Source organism: Scyliorhinus canicula, chromosome 17 (genome assembly GCF_902713615.1).
Source record: "Scyliorhinus canicula chromosome 17, sScyCan1.1, whole genome shotgun sequence".
Taxonomy (NCBI): Eukaryota; Metazoa; Chordata; class Chondrichthyes; order Carcharhiniformes; family Scyliorhinidae; genus Scyliorhinus; species Scyliorhinus canicula.
Genome location: NC_052162.1, coordinates 63,208,798 through 63,233,553, shown reverse-complemented (window position 1 = coordinate 63,233,553; position 24,756 = coordinate 63,208,798). Strand labels below are relative to the sequence as shown.

The 24,756-nt window shown below is 48.5% G+C and overlaps 1 protein-coding gene across 3 annotated transcripts in view; it reads left to right on the top strand.

The window, feature by feature from the left end:
• Positions 1-24,381, top strand: part of LOC119952343 (amine oxidase [flavin-containing]-like) — a 98,597-nt gene extending 74,216 nt beyond the window's left edge. For all 3 annotated transcript variants that reach the window (XM_038776038.1, XM_038776037.1, XM_038776039.1), the window contains 6 exons: positions 3,766-3,819; positions 5,640-5,697; positions 12,520-12,617; positions 13,361-13,472; positions 14,541-14,603; positions 23,019-24,381. In XM_038776038.1, the coding sequence (XP_038631966.1) occupies positions 3,766-3,819; positions 5,640-5,697; positions 12,520-12,617; positions 13,361-13,472; positions 14,541-14,603; positions 23,019-23,165 (532 nt within the window). In that variant the 3' untranslated portion in view covers positions 23,166-24,381. The remainder of the gene's footprint in view (positions 1-3,765; positions 3,820-5,639; positions 5,698-12,519; positions 12,618-13,360; positions 13,473-14,540; positions 14,604-23,018) is intronic.
• The last annotated feature ends 375 nt before the right edge of the window (positions 24,382-24,756 follow it).

Genomic DNA, 24,756 nt, shown 5'->3' with positions numbered 1-24,756 from the left:
GGAATGGCTATATAAAAGTAAGAAGTCGTACAACACCAGTAAAGTCCAACAGGTTTGTTTCAACACGAGCTTTCGAGCACGGCTCCTTCTTCAGGTGAATGGAAAGGCTTGTTCCAGAAATGTTTATATAGACACAGTCAGAGATGCCCCGAATGCAGCACTGCAGGCAATCAAATCATCAAAGATGCGAGAGAGAGGTAACTCCAGGTTAAAGAGGTGTGAATTGTCCCAAGCCAGTTCAGTCGGTAGGCCTCTGCAAGTCCAGGCTTGTTGGTGGGGCCAAATGTAATGCGACATGAATCCCAGATCACCGTTGAGGTCCGCATTCATGCGTGCGGAACTTAGCTATAAGTTTTTGCTCAAGCAATTTTGCGTTGTCGCGTCTCCTGAAGGCCTCCTTGTAGAATGCTGACCCGGAGATCAGAGGCTGAATGTCCTTGACTGCTGAAGTGTTCCCCAACTGGAAGGGAACAGTCCTGCCTGTTGATAGTCGCACGATGCCCGTTTATTCGTTGTCGCAGTGTCTGCATGGTCTCGCCAATGTACCACGCTTCGGGACATCCTTTCCTGCAGCGTATGAGGTAGACTACATTGGTCGAGTCGCACGAGTATGCGCCGCGTACCTGGTGGGTGGTGTTTCCACGTGTAATGGTGGTGTCCATGTCGATGATCTGGCATGTCTTGCAGAGATTACCCTGGCAGGGTTTTGTGGTGTTGTGGTTGCTGTTCTGAAGGCTGGGTAATTTGCTGCAAACAATGGTTTGTTTGAGGTTGCGCGGTTGTTTGAAGGCCAGTAGTGGGGGTGTGGGGATGACCTTGGCAAGATGTCCATCCTCGCTGATGATGTGTTGGAGGCTGCGAAGAAGATGTCGTAGTTTCTCCGCCCCAGGAAAGTACTGGACGACGAAGGGTACTCTGTCAGTGGTGTCCCGTGTTTGTCTTCTGAGGAGGTCGGTGCGGTTTTTTGCTGTGGCGCGGTGGAACTGTCGATCAATGAGTCGAGCGCCATATCCCGTTCGTACGAGGGCATCTTTCAGCATCTGTAGGTGTCTGTTGCGCTCCTCCTTGTCTGAGCAGATCCTGTGTATACGGAGGGCTTGTCCATAGGGGATGGCTTCTTTAATGTGTTTCGGGTGAAAGCTGGAGAAGTGGAGCATCGTGAGATTATCTGTGGGCTTGCGGTAAAGCGAGGTGCTGAGGTGACCGTCCTTGATGGAGACGAGTGTGTCCAAGAATGGAACTGAATTTGGAGAATAGTCCATGGTGAGTTTGATGGTGGGATGGAACTTATTGATGTCATCGTGTAGTCGTTCAGTGATGTCTCGCCGTGGGTCCAAAGGAAAAAAATGTCATCGATGTATCTGGTGTATAGCATCGGTTGAAAGTCCTGTGTGGTGAGGAAGTCCTGTTCAAACTTGTGCATGAAGATGTTGGCATATTGAGGTGCAAATTTGGTCCCCATGGCTGTTCCGTGCGTCTGGATGAAGAATTTGTTGTCGAAGGTGAAGACGTTGTGGTCTAGAATGAAACGGATGAGTTGCAGAATTGCGTCTGGAGATTGGCAGTTGTCGGTGTTGAGGACTGAGGCTGTTGCAGCAATGCCGTCGTCATGGGGGATGCTGGTGTAGAGTGCCGAGACATCCATTGTGACGAGGAATGTTCCTGGTTCAACTGGTCCATGGGTGCTGAGTTTCTGTAGGAAGTCCGTCGTGTCGCGACAGTCATCCGTTTCATTCTAGACCACAACGTCTTCACCTTCGACAACAAATTCTTCATCCAGACGCACGGAACAGCCATGGGGACCAAATTTGCACCTCAATATGCCAACATCTTCATGCACAAGTTTGAACAGGACTTCCTCACCACACAGGACTTTCAACCGATGCTATACACCAGATACATCGATGACATTTTTTTCCTTTGGACCCACGGCGAGACATCACTGAAACGACTACACGATGACATCAATAAGTTCCATCCCACCATCAAACTCACCATGGACTATTCTCCAAATTCAGTTCCATTCTTGGACACACTCGTCTCCATCAAGGACGGTCACCTCAGCACCTCGCTTTACCGCAAGCCCACAGATAATCTCACGATGCTCCACTTCTCCAGCTTTCACCCGAAACACATTAAAGAAGCCATCCCCTATGGACAAGCCCTCCGTATACACAGGATCTGCTCAGACAAGGAGGAGCGCAACAGACACCTACAGATGCTGAAAGATGCCCTCGTACGAACGGGATATGGCGCTCGACTCATTGATCGACAGTTCCACCGCGCCACAGCAAAAAACCGCACCGACCTCCTCAGAAGACAAACACGGGACACCACTGACAGAGTACCCTTCGTCGTCCAGTACTTTCCTGGGGCGGAGAAACTACGACATCTTCTTCGCAGCCTCCAACACATCATCAGCGAGGATGGACATCTTGCCAAGGTCATCCCCACACCCCCACTACTGGCCTTCAAACAACCGCGCAACCTCAAACAAACCATTGTTTGCAGCAAATTACCCAGCCTTCAGAACAGCAACCACAACACCACAAAACCCTGCCAGGGTAATCTCTGCAAGACATGCCAGATCATCGACATGGGACACCACCATTACACGTGGAAACACCACCCACCAGGTACGCGGCGCATACTCGTGCGACTCGACCAATGTAGTCTACCTCATACGCTGCAGGAAAGGATGTCCCGAAGCGTGGTACATTGGCGAGACCATGCAGACACTGCGACAACGAATAAACGGGCATCGTGCGACTATCAACAGGCAGGACTGTTCCCTTCCAGTTGGGGAACACTTCAGCAGTCAAGGACATTCAGCCTCTGATCTCCGGGTCAGCATTCTACAAGGAGGCCTTCAGGAGTAGAGATGCTAAAGCCAGGCTTCACATGGAGGTAATGGTTATTCACCTGTTATTAATTCAGTTGCCCTTGTATGTGGACCCCGCGTTCCTTAAGTGCTAGCTCACATTGCCCAATGTCTACTTGTACAATGGCATTACACTGGGAAAATAATAGAACATCTCCCTTGACATACAAACTGGACATTATACCATGTGCCCACAAACATGCTTCTTTAATCTTTTCAAATGTTGGCAGAGAAAATGTACCATGTGTTGCAAGGATATACATACCATGAAGCTGTTTAATTTTACAAACAGCAAATGAAAAAATAAAAAAATCAATTCTGCTTCTACTCCCTTATTTATTTGTGTACAATTTGTTTTCATGTAATAATACAAAATAGTAAAGTCGCTATACTTTCACAAATGAGTAAACTGCCTTGCTTCAATTCTACCGCCCTACATCCTAACCTTCTGAACTTGGTGAGGGCTTGATTGGCCAGCCCACGTTTATTAACCTTATTCAAATCGTGTACCTCTGTCCCTATCATTTATTTATTTGCATTCACAACCTTTGGAAAAGGCCGACAACAGAGAATCCTGCTAACCCTTGTAAACCCTCCAAAACAATGGTGTGATGTGTTTACCCTCGACTGAGACAAGCTAATTAATTGTTTATTGATCATAAGTTTTACTGAAGCAACTTCAAAACCTTACTGATTAGCATTTAACCGCCTTTGATCTTTTTTTTCATATGCGTGCAAATCTTTTTAACTGTTAAACGTAATGTTTTGCTCCCAAATTTTAAATAGGGATAATCCCATTGGCACACATGTCCAATGGATCAGTAACTAAATTACCTCAAATTAAATGATCTACGGTATAATTGAGTACTGTTATTTCTTTCTAGGTTTATATTGGCACGGAAGGCTCGACTTTTACTTAATCTCAGCAAAGCAGAGAGGTGGGTATTGTGATGTTTGGCTGACACTATGTGAAGCTACGATAGCTTTCAAAACTGCCTGACGTAAAAGTGGGAGTGACTTTGCAATTTTCCTACAGCATTGCTGTTTAATATAAACCTGTACCTTCAGCAACGTTTACCATTTCCGACAAGACCCTGTATTTAAATTTAACTGAGAGTTAGATATGGGAAACATTAAAAATAACTGATACATCATGCTGTTTGCTTCCAACCCTTTTCCTAAATGGCTGCTGTTTTTGAAATGGCTATATTTTCACATTGGTGCAGAGTTAATTCTGCAAAATTGCATCGATCCACCAGATAACACTGTGATGAGAGCGCCATCCACTGTGGGCTGCAATGTTCAAGAGTTACACCATAAAACCTGAAGTCAATCTTAGAACAGCTTCAACACAGAAGGTGGCCATTCGGCCCAAGTGTCCATGGCAGCTCTCTGCAAGAGCAACTCAGCTAATCCCACTCACCCTTTGCTTCCCTGTAACCCCACACATTTCCATCTTCAAGATCATTATCCAATACCCTTTTTAAAGCCACAGTTGAGTCTGCCTCCACTAGTGGTCTTGACACCACCCCTTAGGAACCCAACAAGGCACCTACCTTCAGTCTGAGATCAACTGTTCACCCCTATTTTCTGTTTCTGTCACTCAGCCAACTCAATGGAAATCAAAATCGAGAGAGATCGAAATCAGGCTGCTGGTCCAGTCTTCCCTATTTTACACTATGTCCCAAAGTCAAGATCTACCCTATTGTCCTTTCACCCCTGCAATATGAGTTTACAACTGATGTGTAAAATGTACGTTCACATACAGAATTGTCCAGTGTAAATTGTCACAAAGTTGTCTGCCCAAGAGGAACATTGAGAATGGCTAATGTGGGAAATGGAAAAATTACAGTGCTTTAATTTGTTGAGATTAGAGGGAACTATAATGAGCTGTAACTCAACGGTATTCACTACGTGGCCCACATTTGTGTTTCTTGCGACCTGTGCATTGACCCTCCTGCTTGCCACCTCTCTCCCATTTGCCAACCCTCCTGCTCGCTGATCTTCTCCTGCTTGCAAACCACCACCACCCCCCAGAACTTTCAGATTCTCCCGATTGATACACTAGCAATTACAACGAGACGAGAGTAGAGAGTAATCGAGGCTTTATTAAGCAGAGATGTGTGGCCCCTGCAGCTGCGACCAGAACGGAAGCAGCCCGGTGTGCACACACGTTTATACTCCGCCTACTGGGCAGAGCCAGCAAGCAGGGATTTACCCCTGTATCTGTAGTACAGGAGCCTTACCGTATTACCTCTAATAATAACTATTGTACAATCAGTGGTGTCTACCACACCGCTCACCACCTCTCTCCTGCTCGCTGACCCTCCCACTCACTACCTCTCTCCCACTCGCCAACACCCAACTTGGTGACCCTCCCACATCGAATTCCATCGAATCTGCAGCATAGGCTTTTGGACAATATTTATACTCTCCATAAGCTTCCTCCTACTCTCATTGCCATGTCCTACCCAGCCCTCCTCCTTCTGCCCTTTCTCCCTCATGTGTGCATCTATCCACCTTAAATGTATCAACCACCCAGTGTGACAACGGAGTTCCATACACCCACCACTCTCTATGTAAAGAGAGTGGTTGATAGAGCAGCATAAATAGAGCTTAATCTGCAACTAATCGATAATATTTCTGTCTGCTGCAACTTGTGTAACCACAGGTGCAGGAGATTATACTAGCACATTGTGTGCCTCAATATCAATATAGCCACATTCCTGGAAATAATGAAAAAAATCTTGTTTTTCAGACAACAGCGAATTTGCCAGATTTATGCACGGGTGCTGGAGACAGAAGAAGCCCTGTATGTAGGTATCTTTTAATATAAGACATCACGGCAATCAATTATCATCCATTTGTGAGGATGTGAGTTAATGGAGTAAAATTACTTTATTTAATTTGGGAACGCTACAAGAGCCTGTCACAGACAAGGTGAAAACAGATTTGGGCTGTTTGCCTGATTGGCAGTGGTTCTCAGGTGCCTGCTGGGAATGGTGGGAGGAGGGGAGAGGGCAAAGGCGTCAGCAGCTGGCTGCAGCTGGCAGCAGCCTTCAGCAGTGGCGTGTAGCTGAGGAGTGGACTCCTCCTCCTTGGTTCAACTTGAATTATTTTTCAAAATGTATTGACTCTTTTGGCGGCGGCTGCTAGTCAGATTATATCCAACCCTGGAAAATGTGAGCAGATCGGGTAAAATGTCTACTTCACACATGGCAGAGCGATTCTATAATGGGCATTGGGCCTATCATTATGGGAAGGAAGAGGGAAATGTGTCACTTCGTTGCAGGCAATATATGCAATTATGAAGGGGAAAGATGTCTTAGAAACATAGAATTCCTACAGCGCAGAAGGAAGCCATTCGACCCATCGTGTCTGAACCAACCCTCTGAAAGAGCATCCTACCTAGGCCCACTGCCCCGCCACGTCCCCATAACCCAGTAACCCCACTAATCTGCACATCTTTGGACACTAAAGTGCAATTTAGCATGGCCAAGCCACCTAACCGGGACACCTTTGGACTGTGGGAGGAAACCGGAGCAGCAGGAGGAAACCCACGCACACACGGGGAGAAAGTGTAAAGTCTACACAATCACCCAAGGCTGAATTGAACCCAGATCCCTGGCGCTGTGAGGCAGCAGTGCTAACCACTATGTCACCGTGCCCCCACTGTGAATCATTGAAAGTGAGATATCTCTCTTTTTTCCCAGTAATCTTTTTTCCCACTCCGCGTTCTTTTGCAGCCCAGAGGAGATTGCCTTTACTCTGGCACCAATCAGCCTTCAGGATTCTCGATCCTGGCTACAGGGAGCAGTGTCTATTCCCCTAACTACACTATCCCTAATTACGACAACATTTCTCTTTTCTCCTTCCACTTGAATGGCTCCCTGTACCACTGTACTACTACTAATATTAATCTTTTATTGTCACAAGTATGAAGTTACTGTGAAAAGCTCCTAGTCACCACATTCTGGCGCCTGTTCGGGTAAGCTGGTACGGGAATTGAACCCATGCTGCTGGACTTGTTCTGCATCACAAACCAGCTGTCTAGCCCACTGAGCTAAGCCAGCCCTTTGGTCAGTTTGCTCATCCTCCCTACAACCTCCGCTGTCATCCACACAGGGAGCAAGAATCTTGAACCTGTTGGACAAGGACAGGGGCTGAGGCTCCTGCAGTGCTACCTCTTGGATCTCTCTACCTGCCTCACTGATAGTCACACCCTCCTGCCCCTGTCCATCGACTGAATTAAAGGTAGTTAATCTAAGGGATGGGGTGTGACTGCCTCCTGAAACACAGCATCCAGGTAACTCTCCTCCTCCCTGGTGTATCGAAATGTCTGAAACGTGGGCTCCATCTCATTAACTCTGAGCCGAAGTTCCTCAAGCAATCAACATGTGCTACAGATAGAGCCATAGAAGTCTACAGCGCAGAAAAAGCCCATCGGCCCATCAGGTCTATGCCGGTCAAAAACAACCACCTAACTATTCTAATCCCATTTTCCAGCACAGCCCATAGCCTTGTATCCTTGGCATAGCAAGTGTGCATTTAAATACTTCTTAAATGTTATGAGGGCCTCTGCCTCTCCCACCTTTTCAGGCAGCGAGTTCCAGATTCTCACCTCCTTCTGGGTGAAAGATTTTCCTCACAATCCGGCTAAAGCTCCTGCCCCTTACCTTAAATCTATGCCTCCTGGTCATTGAGCCCTCCACTGTGGTGAACGTATTGCATTAACCTTCACCATGTATTACTCTGTATCACGCTGTTGCCCATGTGGGCTCCACCTATGGGCCATTGTACGATATTACATAGGATGTATCATTTTGGTGCCCTTGTGGGCTCCGCCCCTGGCTCTGCCCCTTGAGGGGAGGTATAAAGAAAATTGCCCTGTAGGCGGCTCTCACGAGCAGAGCAGTCGCAGGCAGGCTCTGTTCTAGTCGATTAAAGCCACAGTTTACATCCACTCTCTGTCTCGCGTGAATTGATGGTCGCATCAATTTAATTGACTACAACACCACAATGGAATCGGCCCTCAAACCTGACCGACTGGAACACGACTCACAGGCCGCGGAAGCCAAAGGGATTTTTTCACACTGGCTCCGCCGTTTCGAGGCCTACCTCGCCACCTCCTCCTCGCCTTCCGTCACCGACGATCAGAAGCTGAGCCTCCTCCACGCCCGGGTGAGCAATCGAATCTCTGTACAACTCGAGGAAGCCTCCACATACGCGGACACCCTCGCGATGCTGAAGCGTCTATACATAAGGCCAGTGAATGAGGTGTACGCGTGGCATCTCCTCACCATTCGCCGCTAACGCCCCGGGGAATCGCTGGAGGAGTACCTACGCGACCTCAAAATCCTCGCACAAAGCTGCAACTACGAGGTCGTTATGGCCTCTCAACATATGGACCTCGCCATCCGGGACACCTACATGGCTGGAATCAGGTCCAACTGCGTGAGACAGGGCCTGCACGAGAAGGGTGCCCTCGACCTGGAAGAGATGGTAAAGCTAGCTACCTCCCTAGAAGTAGCGTTCCAAATCCTCAACGCGTTCCCGTCTGATCACGCGACCCCCCTCGTGGACCCCCGACCAGAGGGTACCCCAGGCCTGTGCCGCGCGGCTGCTCGACCAATCTGGGAGGTTACCCTGCTATTTCTGCGGCCAGCACCAGAACCCTATGCAGCGATGCCCAGATCGAAACATGAACTGCAGCGACTGCGGCAAAAAGGGACACTTTGCCAAAGTTTGCCTGGCCAGGTCCAAATCCTCTAAGTCGCAGGCCCGACTCTCAGACTCACAGGCCCGCAGACCCCGCAGTGTGGCTGCGTGCCTGCCGGCTCCGCCCCCTTCGGACGTGTCATCTGCCTCGAGTTGTCCGTGGGGGCAGCCATCTCCAAGCCCGTACAACATGTGCGACTCACAGGGGCCGCCATCTTGGACTCCATCTTCCTCGCCGCCCGACATGTGCGACCAACGGGGGCCGCCATCTTGGCCGCCATCTGCAACGCCGCCCGGCACGTGCAACCGACAGGGGCAGCCATCTTGGGACCACCCCATTACCTCCGACCACGGCGGCAACCCTCAACCAGTCACGACCGAAACACCTCCGGAGCTCCATGATGACCGTCCGGGTCAATGGACAAGGAACGCCTTGCCTGTTTGACTCCGGGAGCACTGAGAGCTTCATTCACCCAGATACGGTAAGGCGCTGCTTGCTCCAAATCTTCCCCGCACTTCAAACAATCTCCCTCGCTTCTAGATCGCACATCGGGGGTTCACTGCCGCAAACCTTGCAATACAGGGCGCCGAGTACGCCAAATTTAAACTATATGTACTCCCCCACCTCTGAGCTCCTCTCCTGTTGGGACTGGACTTCCAGTGCAACCTCAGGAGCCTAACCCTGAAGTTCGGCGGGCCCCTACCCCCGCTCACCGTATGTAGCCTCACAACCCTGAAGGTCGACCCTCCCCCGCTCTTCGCAAATCTCACCGCTGACTGTAAGCCAGTAGCCACCAGAAGCAGGCGGTACAGTATCCAGGACAGGACTTTCATCCGGTCCGAGGTCCAGAGACTCTTGCGGGAGAGGATCATCGAGGCCAGCAATAGCCCCTGGAGAGCTCAGGTGGTGGTCGTCAGGACCAGGGAAAAGAACCGGATGACTGTAGACTACAGCCAAACCATAAACCGGTACACGCACCTCGATGCGTACACCCTTCCCTGGATCGCAGACATGGTTAATCAGATCGCACACTACCGGATGTTCTCCCCCGTTGATCTGAAGTCTGCATACTATCAGCTCCCAATCTGCCCAGAGGACCGCTACACGGCCTTTGAAGCAGACGGCCACCTCTTCCACTTCCTCCAGGTTCCCTTCGGCGTCACAAACAGGGTCTCGGTCTTCCAAAGAACGATGGACCGAATGGTGGACCAGTATGAGCTGTGGGCCACATTTCCGTACTTGGACAACGTCACCATCTGCAGCCATAACCAGCAGGACCACGATGCCAACCTCCACAAATTTCTCCAGCCGCCCAAGCCCTCAACCTCACTTATAACAAGGAGAAATGCGTTTTCCGCACAGACTAGACATCCTCGGCTACGTCGTGGCAAACAAAGTTCTAGGACCCGACCCCGACTGTATGCGCCCCCTCCTGCAACTCCCCACTGCCCCAAGGCCCTGAAAAGGTGCATCAGGTTCTTTTCCTATTACGCCCAGTGGGTCCCCAACTATGCGGAGAAAGCCCGCCCACTAATCAAGGCCACCACCTTCCCACTGGCGGCTGAGGCCCGCCAGGCCTTCAGCTGCATCAAGGCAGATATTGCCAAGGCCGCGATGCACGCGGTGGACAAGTCCGTCCCCTTCCAGGTGGAGAGCGACGCGTCAGAAGTCGCCCTCGCCGCCACCCTTAACCAGGCAAGCAGGCCAGTAGCGTTTTTTCCTGTACCCTCAATGCCTCCGAAATTCGACAGTCCTCAGTCAAAAAAGAAGCCCAAGCCATCGTGGAAGCTGTGCGGCACTGGAGGCACTACCTTGCTGGTAGGAGGTTTACCCTCGTCACCGACCAACGGTCGGTAGCCTTCATGTTTGATAATACACAGCGGGGCAAAATCAAGAATGATAAGATCTTGAGGTGGAGGATCGAACTCTCCACCTATAATTACGATATAGTGTATCATCCTGGGAAGCTCAACAAGCCCCCAGATGCCCTGTCCCGCGGCAGATGTGCCAGCGCGCAAGATGACCGACTCCGGGCCATCCACGATGACCTCTGCCACCCGGGGGTCACCCGGCTCCTCCACTACATCAAGGTCCGCAACCTGCCCTACACCACCGAGGAGGTCAGGGCAATGACCAGGGACTGCGAAATCTGCGCGGAGTGCAAGCCGCACTTCTATATCGACCGGATAAGGCCCACCTGGTAAAGGCACCCGGCCCTTTGAGCGCCTCAGTATTGACTTCAAAGGGCCCGTCCCCTCCACCAACCGCAACACGTATTTCCTCAACGTCATTGACGAATTCTCCCACTTCCCCTTTGCAATCCCCTGCGCCGGAATGACCGCGGCCACCGTCATTAAAGCCCAACATAGTGTCTTCACCCTGTTCGGTTTCCCTACTTTAACAGGGGGTAAATGTGGTGAACGTATCGTATCAACCTTCACCATGTAATACTCTGTATCACGCTGTTGCCCATGTGGGCTCCACCTATGGACCATTGTACAATATTACATAGAATGTATCATGTTGGTGCCCTTGTGGGCTCCGCCCCTTGAGGGGAGGTATAAAGAGCAGCAGCTCTGTAGGCGGCTCTCTCTAGCAGATCAGTCGCAGGTAGGCACTGTTCTAGTTGATTAAAGCCACAGTTTACATCCACTCTCTGTCTCGCGTGAATTGATGGTCGCCCCATCCACCAAGAGGAAAGGTTTCTTCCTGTCTACACTATCTATGCCCCTCATAATTTTATACATCTCAATCATGTCCCTCATCAGTCTCCTCTGCTCCAAGGAAAAGATGTGGTCACTGTGAACCACAATGGGGTCGACCAGCTCCCAAATGCTGCAGCCACAACACATCGCCTGGCCCTGCATCCCTATTTTGTTTAATTAGACTTTCAATTTGTTTTTAATTTTATTACCGATCTTTAGCTTTCACTCTCATTTTTCCTTACTTAATCTTCAATCACAAAACAAGTCAGAAAAGGTAGAAGAGAGAAATACTCACCTACCAATCACTTACCTGTGATATCACACGGGCATGTTCACTTGATGTTGTGGGACTTCTTGTCTCCCAGCTCTCTGGCTTGGTTCTGCTCCTGCCCCACTGACCTGCGGACATAATTAAAAAAACAAGACACAGCAATACCTCCTTCCCCCACTTCTCCAAACTTCCACACTTACCTCAACTCCCAATCTCTACTCTATGCAGCTATCCTTTCCCTCTGATTTGGGTGTAGCCGCTAGTGCCCAGTGATTCACCATGTGTAGATGCCACCTCTAAGCTACACTCTAATGCTCACACAGAGTCTGTATCAGAACTGGCGGCTGCTTGTTTGACATCAAGTGATGGTAATTCATCTTCATCGATTTCTTATTTTTCGAGGGCTTCAACTGCCTGCCCTGCTGCCTGGCCAAGTGGCAGCTCTTGTTTTGGGTTGGGTTGAGGGAAATGGGAGGGGCGGGAGAGAAGCACTTTTAAGAGGTGCAGTTTGGCTTTAAGTAGTGCAGGCTAGCTTTAAGTGGTGCTGACCTTGGGCCCTCTACTGAAGTAGACGGCCACTCAAACGTGCCTACAGTGCTGGGCTGAACACCGCAATCATTGTCATTAGCAGGCAGGACAAAGTTTGCGAGGTGTTTGCATTACTTTGAATGGGCAGAATTTAATTGGATTTGCTAATTCCTGTGCCTGATTTTGGGAGCCACTCACTCAAGCTCCCATGGCCTTGGAAAATTCACCTGAGGAAGGAGCAGCGCTCCGAAAGCTAGTGTTTGAAACAAACATGTTGGACTTTAACCTGGTGCTGTAAGACTCCTTACTTGGAAAAGAAGTTGACAATGCTCAAAGATGTATCTTTTATGACTGGTGATAAATTATGGTTTTCATCATCTCTTGTCATTAAAACACAAACCTTTCTTGTTGCCAGGCTGTTCATTATGAAGAGAAAGATTGGTGTGAGGAGCAGTACTCGGGTGGCTGCTATACTGCATACTTCCCACCAGGGATGTTTGTTCAGTTTGGCCGGTACGTGCCTGTGAATATTCGCTCCAGATACCTGCACCATAGCACACGGTGTTTCTTGCTCAAAGTGGAGGGCTGAACTTTGTCTCTGCTTTCTCACAAGCACGACAGTGCCAGCTGATTGGGGTCAATACCCTGCTTCCACCTCACTAGTCTTTGGTAAATGGTATAACCTGAGTATGCTTAATTATCAGCTACAGCTGAGATGGAGCGTAAAGCTGATACAGTCAGCCCTATAACCCTTGCACCATCATCCCTTAATTTAATCTCTGATGCCTTCCATCTGTTGCATTATTATGATGATAGAATACCTTGGGTTTATTTACTGTGCAAGGCACAAGGCAGCAACCACTCCTAAGGGATTGGGTAAATATGTTGTGGGCTCATTTATTAAGACTCGATACAGTTTTACACAGGTATAAATTTAAAAGCTCAATGCAAAAGTAAAACTATGGCTGGATCACATAAAACACTTCCCTTCTAGTGATGTCATGCTGATATTCTTTAAAGGCATAATACAACACAACCCTGTCATAAACCTTTTCTTTTTGTCTTTCCTTTCTCTGCATTTGGTTAAAATCCAGTTTTAATGAAAATTCATCAATCTGAAATGTTAAATTTGTTTCTGTCTCTATTGATGCTGTCTGGCCTACTGCATATTTGAAGCCTTTTCTTTATTTGGTTTGGATAAAGTGGTTTTATTTGAAGGGATTAATTCACACAAGTTGATTTAAATTTTTGTGCAGAGTTCTGCGAGAGCCCTTTGGGAGGATATATTTTGCTGGGACCGAGACAGCCACCAAGTGGAGTGGGTATATGGATGGAGCAGTGCAGGCTGGAGAACGTGCTGCCAGAGAGGTACCACTGGAGCGAAATGTTAATTGATCCCCCCCCAACTCCAGGCCACACTGATTAGACCCAGGTAGATGTTGGAGTGGCATACTAGATGATTATGCTAGTGAAGAGAGGCTGATAATCATCAACGTAAAAGGCAAAATACTGCAGATGCTGGAACATAGAACATACAGTGCAGAAGGAGACCATTCGGCCCATCGATTCTGCACCGACCCACTTAAGCCCTCACTTCCCCCCTATTCCCGTAACCCAGTAACCCCTCCTAACATTTTTTTGTCACTAAGGGCAATTTATCAAGGCCAATCCACCTAACTCGCACGTCTTTGGACTGTGGGAGGAAACTGGAGCCCCTGGAGGAAACCCACGCACACACGGGGAGAGCGTGAAGACTTTGCACAAACAGTGACCCAGCAGGGAATCGAACCTGGGACCCTGGCGCTGTGAAGCCACAGTGCTAATCACTTGTGCTACCGTGCTGCCCTGTCTGAAATTTGAAATATAAATAGAAAATGGTGGAAAGGGCCATCTGTGGGGAGAGTAAATGAGATGAAGTTTCAGGTTTGTGAGGAAATGCCACAGACCTGAAACATTAGCTCTGTTTCTCTTTTGACAGATGCTATCTCACCTGCTGAGTATTTTACCATGTTCTATTCGCAGGTGTTCATATAATCATCAATGTTCTGTTAAACAAAACGTTCTGGCCGGTATTGAAGTGTACGCTTGGAGTTGCAACGTGAAAATAGACACTTTAAAACCTTACCTTCTAAGTGCTGTGATGCACTGGGGGCTATAAGGCAACATTTGTGTTCTGCTCCTGAACTAAAAACTGTGCAGTGTGTGTAATTGGTTGGGTGTAATTTAGACATTTGGTGATGGCGTAACACAAGCAATGAAGTCAGTGGAATTGAAAATTGGGAAGGATGTTTAAAGAGTGGGCTGATTTGTTATCTCCTATTTTGCATTCTCACTCAGCATCAAAGTCAAAACTCTCTTCATTTCTCAGGTCTGTTTGATATGTTTGATGTGTGCATGAGTATTTGTTCAATGCTGTAACCTCTGTTCTTTCTGTAGGTGATGTGTGCTATAGGAATTATTCCAGAGACAGCAATCTGGACCCTTGAGCCTGAGGTTGAGGTAAGCGGTGAACAGATTAAGTTAAAATCGTAAAGCTACCCATCAAAATGGCAACTTGAAAATTGAGTAATCAGATGGATGAATGGTGAATAATCAAACCCTGTGTGATCCTTTAGTAAATTTGAAGTGACACTGGAGGATATGTTCACAAAAGCAAATATATAATGTGATCATCAGTGTTTATGAATAGAATAAGAATTAATCTGTTATATTGATAGTCAGCCTGGTTAATCACTCCCACAGGACTGAATTGAAATTGATGGTGTATTGAACCAGGAAAGCAATGTTTGAATGATTATCCTCTCCTGGACCCAGGTTTATGTGATCAATCTACTGGAGTGCAGTATTTCATGTTTACATTTTGTGTAGATCAGGAACTTTTAACTGTTTTATATAATGGGAATGAAGGTCTATAGATCATTGTGTGGGAACTCTGTTCTCAAATCACGATTCATTGCATTGGAGATCTGCTCAGACCAACTAAAGCACTAGCAGGCCCTGCTCTTCTTTGTCAAATCTGCTGAGTATTCAAGGATCATCAAAGATAACTTTGGCTCCCTTCTCTACTGCAAACCATCACCTTAAACCACCCTCCTCTGCTTCCTCTAACCTCAGCTTTGTTAAGTAAGTGCGAGGAGCTTATGGGCTTTTTTGTTATAAAGATTGATACCATCCCATTCAGCTGCCCCATGCTACCCTGCCATCCATTGATCCATCTGGCCCAAATTCCCCTAAGGTTCAGATGTACTCCAGTCCTTATCTCTAGATTCTTTTTGACCTCTCTTGCCTTCCCTGTGCTTATCTGGTTCATGAGACCCTCCACAGGCTCCCTTTGACCCTATCTCAGCTGCTGACCACCTAACTTATCTTTGCGGTTCCCATGTTAGTGGACGTTGTTAGCTGTTTTCTCTCTCTTTGTTGCCCCCCCTCTTCAACATAAAAAAAAACAACCTAGAGCCCTCTCTCCTTGCAAACTATGACCCCCATCCCCAATCTCCCATTTCTCTCCAAAGTCCTTGAACGTGTTGTCGCCTTCTAAATCCATGCCCATCCTGCCCACAAATCTTGATTCCCTCTAATTAGATTTCCATCCTGCCGCAGTACTGAAACTGCTATTAGCAAAGTCACAGATGACACTGTGGGTGGGATTTTCTGGCCATTCCTGCTGGCGGGACCTTCCGGTCCTGCCAATGGTCCCCCCCCCCCCCCAGCGGGTTCCCTGGTGACTGGATGGATGAGGCACACAAAACGCCATAGGCATCAGCGGGACCCGAAGATCTTGCCAACAGCCAATGACGAGCTTCCTCCCCCGCCGGAAAACATGCCTAGGAAAGTCTTGCTCTGTGACTGTGCCCATGGTAAACGAATCCTCCCTCATCCTTCCTAATCTGTCTGCAACCTTCAACAGCATTCAAACGATGCTCTATATACATGTTATTATTGCTGTTGACTCCTTTTGCTTCTCCAAGGTGAACTGATTTTGAATGCTGGGTCTGGAAATGGATCCAGATCATCACAGCTATACCTCTGGAATTTGAATGATAAACAGCCCTTTGATTTGAGGAAGATTTAGCGGCCCCAGCATCCCGAGAAGGGGGCAAAGGTCAAAGAAACATGGCAATGTTATAGTCCTATCTTAAACACATACTCCAGCCTATTTCAACTCTAGTTTGGGAGTGAGGCCTCACTGAATTTGCTGTTTAGCATTGGCCATGTGGCTACACAATTTGTTTTTTATTCATTCATTGTCCATCCTTAATTGCCCTTGAGAAGGTATTGGTGAACTGCTGCAGTCCATGTGGTGTAGGTACACCCGCTCTGCTGTTAGGGAGGGAGTTCCAGGATTTTGATCCAGTGACAGTGAAGGAATGGCAATACATTTCCGAGTCCAGATGGTGAGCGACTTGGAGGAGAACTTTTAAAAAATATATTTTTATTGGTTTTTGCATTTATTTGTAACAGCATTGCAAGGGACAAAAAGGAGAAAGAGAAAAAATAAACAGGTATGAATACATAGGAAACATATATACATATAGGAGGCTTACTAACATTGGGCTCCCAGTAATAAGTTATCACAACCGCACTGTTTAACTATCTACATGTTGTCCCATGGTATTAAAACATACCAGGGGCGTGTTTGAGGGGACCAATGTTGATGTTTGCTGTGGCTGCACCCATGGGGTTTTTCTTACTCTTGATACCCTTTGGTTCCTCCGCCCTTCTTCTCCTGTACTCTGGGTGGTGTCTCCCCTCCCCCTTTCCCTACCCCCTTCCTCTTTTCTTCCTCTTTTGTCTGTTTTGGTCCCCCTTCGCTGCTCTACCCCTCCTTCCCGCTCCCCACCCCCCTCCCTTATCCCTGATGTGGAGGTGTTGGTGTTGGACTGGGGTGGGCACAGTAAGACGTCTTACAACGCCAGATTAAAATCCCAACAGGTTTGTTTGGAGTCACTAGCTTTCGGAGCGCAGCTCTTTCATCCCTAAGCTTCATGGCTGCGAGCATTGAGACACTGGTCGAGACGGGAGCGGCCTCCGGGACTGGGAGTGGCAGGTGGAGGGGGAGGCCCCGGAGCTCACTCCGCATGCACTCCCGTCTGAACGATTATCCCGGGGGCCGTCGGGCACCTCGAGAGAAGAGGAGGTGATGGGGCCCATGCTGGTGACCCTCCGTAGGGAAAGTGCCGGAACACCATAGCGCCTCTGATTCCCTCCTCCAGTCCCTGGCGCATCCGATGGGTGGCGGGCAAAACAGGGTGGCAATATGCCACTTGGGACGCCCGAGATACTGCCGGCCTGTCCAAGCCCGATCGCTCCAGAGGACAGCTGCCAAAGGGGATCATGGTCACAGGGTGGGAATCGCAGCAGGCCACTTCCACCTAGACATAGCATTAGGGCCTGTAAGGCCAGAAAGTTAGACAGCAGTTAAGCTGTCACAGGTGCAACACACAGGATTGTGTTAGGGACTAGGGAATAAACCTATAGATACATGTTCACCTGTTCACAATAAACACCTGTTCACAAATGTTTCAACCTGTCTCGGTGCTCTGTCAGAAGGATGTGAGTGATGGACTGTGCTGGCTGCAGAGGGGGCATTGGGGGAGTGGGGGATGGGCAGCCATTAGAGGGAGGCACAGGCCACGACTCCCAGGTTAGCCACCACGCCCCATCCCTCTACACACCAGTCCACCCCACCCCCCCGCATCACCTCAGCCCCACCTCTGCCACTCCAAGGGTTCAGTGGACTGTGTGATGGAATGGCCAGCTCGCATGCAGGGACCACCCAGGTGGATGGTGGAGAGTGTTACCGTGGGCAGGCGTCAGACGTTGTCAAATGATGCGGAGCACCAGAGTTCAATGCATAGCGGGTCCTCTTCACCCTCCATATCATGGATCAAACCCACTGTTACTGCCAACCCAGGGCCCACATCCCATAGTGAGGCAGGTAGAAATCACAGAGGAGAGGGGAGGAGGGGGCGTTGCAGCAGTTGCGGGGAGGAGGGGGGGGGGGGGGTTGCTGCAGGGAGGATGACCATGGGAGGGGCTGGTTGGCGAGTGGAGGTGTGGGATGGGATGTTCATGCTGTCGACAGCCAGGCCCCCTAGTCCCTGTGAGTGTCCCTGTGCACCAGGGCTGATGCACACGTTGTGCGGCCTCCTGTGCCTGCCCATGGCTCATGCCCTGCCCATGCTGACGCTGCCCCGCATCCTCCTTGTCAGATGAGGCCTAGCTTCATCCCCCTCCTCCATCAAGTCAACCCTCTGCTGCGCGATGTTGTGGAGGATGCAAGAAGCCACCACCATATGGGAGACACTTCTGGCGCTATACTGGAGGGCCCTCCAGGGCGGTGCAGGCACCTGAACCGCATCTTCAGGATGCCGATGGAATGCTCGATCACGGCTCTGGCCGTGGCTTTGGCATCGTTGTAGCTGATCTCCATGGCAGTCTGTGGCCTACGGATAGACGTCATCAGTCACGAATAACCCGTGTCGCCCAAGTGCCAATACCTTAGCTGGCGATCGCCTCAAAGCTTCTGGAAATCATTGAGTGCTCCAGGATGAAGCCGTCATGGGCACTGCTCGGGTTTCTGGGGCATAAGTTCATGATGTGCATCTCGTGGTCACACACCAACTGTACGCTCATGGTTTGTGAAGACCACACCCTCATGCACTGGTTCTCCCCTGCTCAGCCAGGGTCTTCGATGGCATGACCGGTCTAGCATGTCCTCGAATAACATGCGCTGCCGGTACACACGAGGCCTAATGTGGCGCCTCCTTACCACCTCCTCCTTGGCCTGTTGGGCAGCCTGCTCTGCATCCTCACTGACTGGCTCCTGTTTCTATGGGGTATGTTCCACTGCTGCAGGACCCTTCCCGAGCAGCTCCTGCTTGTACAGCCTCAGCGCATCCCCAGGGTTGTGGCGACTAGGCAGCTGGCAACCATTCCTGGTTAGATTCTAAAATCTATAGTCTGCAGGGAGTGAAAGGCAGAAGAGTTAGCATTGTGTGTACCCATGTGCCAAGCCACCTCCATGGTACGTGGTGGCCCGGCTTGCACTTCAGCCCCTGCCCCACATCTCCCTCCTCCGCCATTCTCACACCCACCCCTGGCTGTTTCCCTGGCACTATGCCCTCCGCACCGTACCCCTGGGCCCATCGGTGTCCTGCAACGCGTTGGCCTCTGACCCCGGCAACTGTCCCTGTCGGCAGATGTACTGGTGGCTGGCACCACCCATGCCAGAGGTATGCTCTGCAGCCCAGCACCCTACTGTAGCGGCTACCATGGGCGTTGCCCTTGGGTGGGTCATGTGGGTTGGTTGTGGGTGGGGGGGTTTAGTGGGGTGGAGGGAGGGGTTGGGGATGGAAGGGGGGGGGTTTGGGTTGGGTTGTTCTATGCATCCACAGGCTATAGTGGGCGGTCAGTAGGGTGAACGGCAGGATGGCTGATTATTTGGCCATTTATTGCTGTGAGATGTGAATAAGAAACCTTCAAACTTAAAGCAAATTCAGAAAGATTGTATTCACAAAGCGGAGGGTAACCAGATGGAAGTAAGAATTGGAGATTTATGGCCCTATGGTCACAGTTTTAGGATCTTACTGAATTTACTGAAATTTACTGAAAAGTTATTACTTGTATTGTGCCTTGGGAGGCCCTGTAAATGTGAAAGCACTATATAAATTCAAGCTCTTTCTGTTTTATTTGAGTGCTTTACAAGGTTCTTGGGAGTCATCGGCATTTGTTGAAATAAATTTATCTACACCCTTGGCGTACCAGCTCTGAGCCACAACTGTGGAGTGGCAATGGCCATAGTGGCAGTGGTAATGTCACTGGATGCCCAAACTAATGATCTGGGGACAACGGGTTCGAATCCTCCCAGGGCAGCAGGTTAAATTTAAATTCAATTAATAAATCTGGAATTAAAAAACTAGTCTCAGTGATGGTGACCATGAAATCATCATCAGCTGTCATAGAAACCCACCTGGTTCATTAGTGTCCCTGAGGGGAGGGAATTTGCCATCCTTACCTGGACAGCTGGATGTAGTCATACTCACAGAATCATACCTTACAGATAATGGGCTGGATTCTCCATCGGCAGGATCCTCTTTTCGCCGGCAGCATGGGGGTGTCCACAATGTGAATCCCCATTGGCTGGCTACCGGGACAGAGGATCCCTCTGCCGGCGGGGGGTGCCTCACCAGAAAACGGGTGCAGTGGGACGGAGAATCCCGCCCAATATCTGAGACACCACCATCATTATCCTTGGGTATGTCCAGTCCTACTGACAGGACAGGCCCACCAGAGGTAGCAGCACAATGGTATACAGTTGGGAGGGAGTTGCCGTGGGACCCCTTGACATTGAATCCAAAACTCATCCAGGTCTAATATAGATAATAGTATATATAAATATATAAATTTCCTGCTGAATACCACCTACCAAGCCCCCTCAGCTGATGAATCAGTGCTCCTCCATGTTGAAGCATTTGCAACCACCTTCAGTCAGAAGTGCCAAGTGGATGGTCCATCTTGGCCTCCTCCAGAAGTCCCCAGCAAGACAGTGCTAGTCTACAAACAATTTGATTCACCCCACGTAATATCAAGAAACAGCTGAAAGTACAGGTGACTGTAAAGGCGATGGCCCCTGATAACATTCCAGCAATAGTACTGAAGATCTGGGCTGCAGTACAGCTACAAAATTGGCATCTACTTGGTAAATTGGAAAATTACCCAGGTATGACCTTTTCACAAATAGCAGGACAAATTCAACCCAGCCAATTACTGCCTCATCAGTCTACTCTCGGTCATCAGCAAAATGGTAGAATTTAAATAGAGCTATCAAGCAGCACTATCTCAACAATAGGTTGCTCACTGATTCTCAGCTTGGATTCCCCTAAGCCCTGACCTCTATACAGCGTAGGTCCAAACATGGACAAAAGAGCCAAACATAAGAGGTGAGATGTGAGTGACTGCCCTTGACATCAAGTTAGCATTTGACGGACAGTGGCATCAGGGAGCCTGAGCTCCTCTCCACTGGTTGGAGTCATACCTAGCACAAAGGAAGATGGTTGTGCTTGTTGGAAATCAATCTCAGGTCATTTCTGGAGGTGTTCCTCAGGAGAGTATCCGAGTCTCAACCATTTTCAAATGCTTCACCACTGACCTTTTCGCAATATAAAGTCTAAATCGGGAATGTTTGCTGATGATTGCATAATGTTCAGCACCTCCTCAGGTACTGAAGCCATCCCTGTCCCATATGCAACAAGACATCTAAGCTTGGGATAATATGTGCAAATAACATGTGCGTCGCACAAGTGCCAGTCAATGACTACCTCCAATTAGAGAATCTAATCATATCCCCTTGACATTCAATGACATTACTATCACTAAATTCCCACCATCAACATCCTGGGTATTACGACTGTCCAGGAACTGAACTGGACCAGTCATATAAACCATGTAAATTCTGTGGCTCCAAGAGCAGTTTATAGGCTGGGAATTCTGCAGCGTCTCAAGTCAGGAGGTTGTTGGAATACTCTCTTGGCTGGATGACTGTGGGCTGATATATCCGGTCCCCCCGCTGTGTGTTTATCGGTGGCAGGAGGCGGCGCGCTGTTCGCTGGTGGTGGCAGTGGGATTCTCTGTTCCCGCCACTGTCAATGGAATTTCCCATTGAAGACACCCCATTCAGCTAGGAATGCCGCAAGTGGGGGGGTGTGCTGCCAATGGGACCAGAGAACGCCCGCCCAGCAAACGGCCAGACAATTCTGGCCTGAAGCTCCTAAGACACTCGATGACACCATCCAGGACAAAGCAGTCTGCTTTGATTGGCATCTGTTATGGGCCAGGGTTTAGCGAACCCCAAAGTGTATCATGGAGTTCACTTGACCAACAACTTTTAATAGATTGTGGTATGGGGAGCACACGGCCCACTCTACAGGTGCGGTACAGCAGAAATGGAAAAGTATTTTTTAAAAGCAAAACAATGTTTATTCTATGAACTCAAGTTAACCTTTTTAAAACATACAGTGAACACCTTAGCAACTATCAATTCAAGTACAACCCTCAAAGAATACAACACTAGGTAATCCACAATAACTTCCCAAACAACATCCAGAAGACAGAAGAAAAACCTTTTAACAGAAGCACATTAGATTTACATTCACTACTGAGAACATTTATAATTCTGAATTCACCAAATGATCAAGAGATAGTCTTTTCATGGCAGAGAGACCAACAGTACACCTGCTCTGTCTGGCTTCAGCTCCAACACTGAAAACAAAACTAAAACACACCCTGCAGCAAACAGCCTAAAACAAAAGTAAAAAGCTGATGGACAGCCCAGCTCCACCCACACTCTGACATCACTGATAAACACCAATTTCTTAAAGATACTGTCACGTCACATCCCACATTCACATTAAACATGCACTCCCTCCACTACCAATGCATAGTAGCAGCAGTGCCACCTACAAGATGCACTGCAGCAACTCGTCAATACTCCTTCAGCAGCACCTTCCAAAACCATGACCCTCACCACCCAGAATGGCAAGGGTAGTAGATACATGGGAATATCACTATCTACAGGTCCCCTCCATTCACTTTTATGACTCGGTACTATTTTGCTATCCCTTCATTATCACTGGATAAAAGTGCTGGAACTGCATTCCTAATAGCCCTGTGGGTGTACCTACACCACAAAGACTACAGTGGCTCAAGAAGGCAGCTCACCACCACCTTCTCAAGGGCGATTAGGGATGGGCAATAAATGCTGATCTAGCCAAAGACACCCATATCCTGAAAGAATACATTTTAAAAAAGGATAGAGATATACTTCTTAAAATAAAAAACGTCAATGACATGCAAGAACAGTACGCTGTATTGCTGGACAGGAAATACTAAAGCTTACTCTTTACCCCCACCCAGGAAGTTCCAGGTCGACCAATCATCACAACATTCTGGGAGCGGCGCCTGCCCTCTGTGCCGGTATTCCTGATGGTGCTCAGCTTTTCCACTTGTATGGCAGTTGCTGGCGTGGTCGTGTCCAGGAAAGTCTGTCTGCACAGGGCTTGAGGACTCGCTTCGTTGCTTTGCAGTGGATGGAAATCTGTTGTTGCAAAGATCATCTGTTAGAATTCATCAATGTTGCCATTTTGGAGCTGAGGTTAGAGTTAGAGTTGGAGCTGAGGTTAGAGTTTGAACCAGGGCAGCTGAGGACATGGCCATAAGGCTACCTGGAGTCACATGGAGCGTTTTTCATTAAGGGGGAAACTTATCACAATTTATGAATTTCTCTGGCATTTCTCAGGCATTCGAAAGCATCGGAGCTCGGAGAGTTTACCAAATCCCTTCATTTGTTTTCTTCTCAACACAGTCTTAACGATCTCGACTGTAATGAAACTTCCCAAAGATAAGAAAATGATCAGGCAGTAATGTTCAGGAGCTTCCTTACTGAGACTGAACAGCTTGTAAGTCAACTCCCTACAATGATATCCGTCACTAGCACAATGAAAAGGACACTAATTCCCCCAGCCCCCTAATCAGCCGCCTGAATAATGTAGCTTCTGGCTCAATTCTTCTTTCACCAAACCAATACATAAGGTTGGACATGAGGGAATTGTTAAATTCTCTTTTTGAATTTCGCTGCATGATTATAAACCACTGAAATGCTACTCGTACCTTATCCAAGCTGGCCAATTATACTTAGTGAGCCATCTATACATTAGACAGTTTGGGCCTGCTTTAGGGAAAGGGCAATCAGTCAGGATTCATATTGTCTCTATCAGAAAGTAAATACATCTGGGCATCAGGTCAGAGCAAAGTTAGGCTTGTCTCCACTCACATGTGCAAACTGTGGATTTGTAGCGCTGAATCTTCAGGAACAAACGGAAGAAAACAGGAGTAAGTCATCAAAAAAATACTCTGAAAAATTAGTAAAAGCTGCAAAATTAAGTGGTTGAAAATGTTTTAATTTGAGATGGCTACATCTGTCCTGATTGACTGACAGATTTCTCCATTGGAGTCTTGTATTTTATGTGTCTTTTGTAGTAGCCTATCCCAAGTCTCTCCTGAATCAAACATGTTCTATAATTGTTTGCAAGCTGAATAAATTAAAGATGGTGATGTAACCTGCAAACCAGCTCTCAGAATAGGACTAATTGGTTCTCTTCAGAATAGAACCATTGAATCCCTACAGTGCAGACTGAGGCCATTCAGCCCATCGTGTCTGCACCACCCCTCTGAAAGAGCACCCTACCTAGGCTCACTCCCCTGCCCTATCCCCATAACCCCACCTAACCTGCACGTCTTTGGACACTAAAGAACAATTTAGGATGGCCGATCCACCTAACCTGCACACCTTTGGAGATTTGCAGGTTTTTTTTGCTTACCTATTATAATAATAATAAAAACCTGGGGCGGGATTCTCCAATAATGGGACTATGTCCCCGTTCCAGAGACAAAACGCAGGCGAATCACTCTGGACTTTCTTGAAGAAGGTCCAGAGTAATTCTCCTACCTGAAGGGGGCTAGTTGTCCTTGCAGCTCCGGTTGACGATACAGGGCCCTGCACATCCGGTCAGGAGTCCGCGCATGCACACGGCGGCAGTCTGCATTGGCCATCCCGTGCAACATAGCGGACCCACACCGTGGACCTGCACGAAAA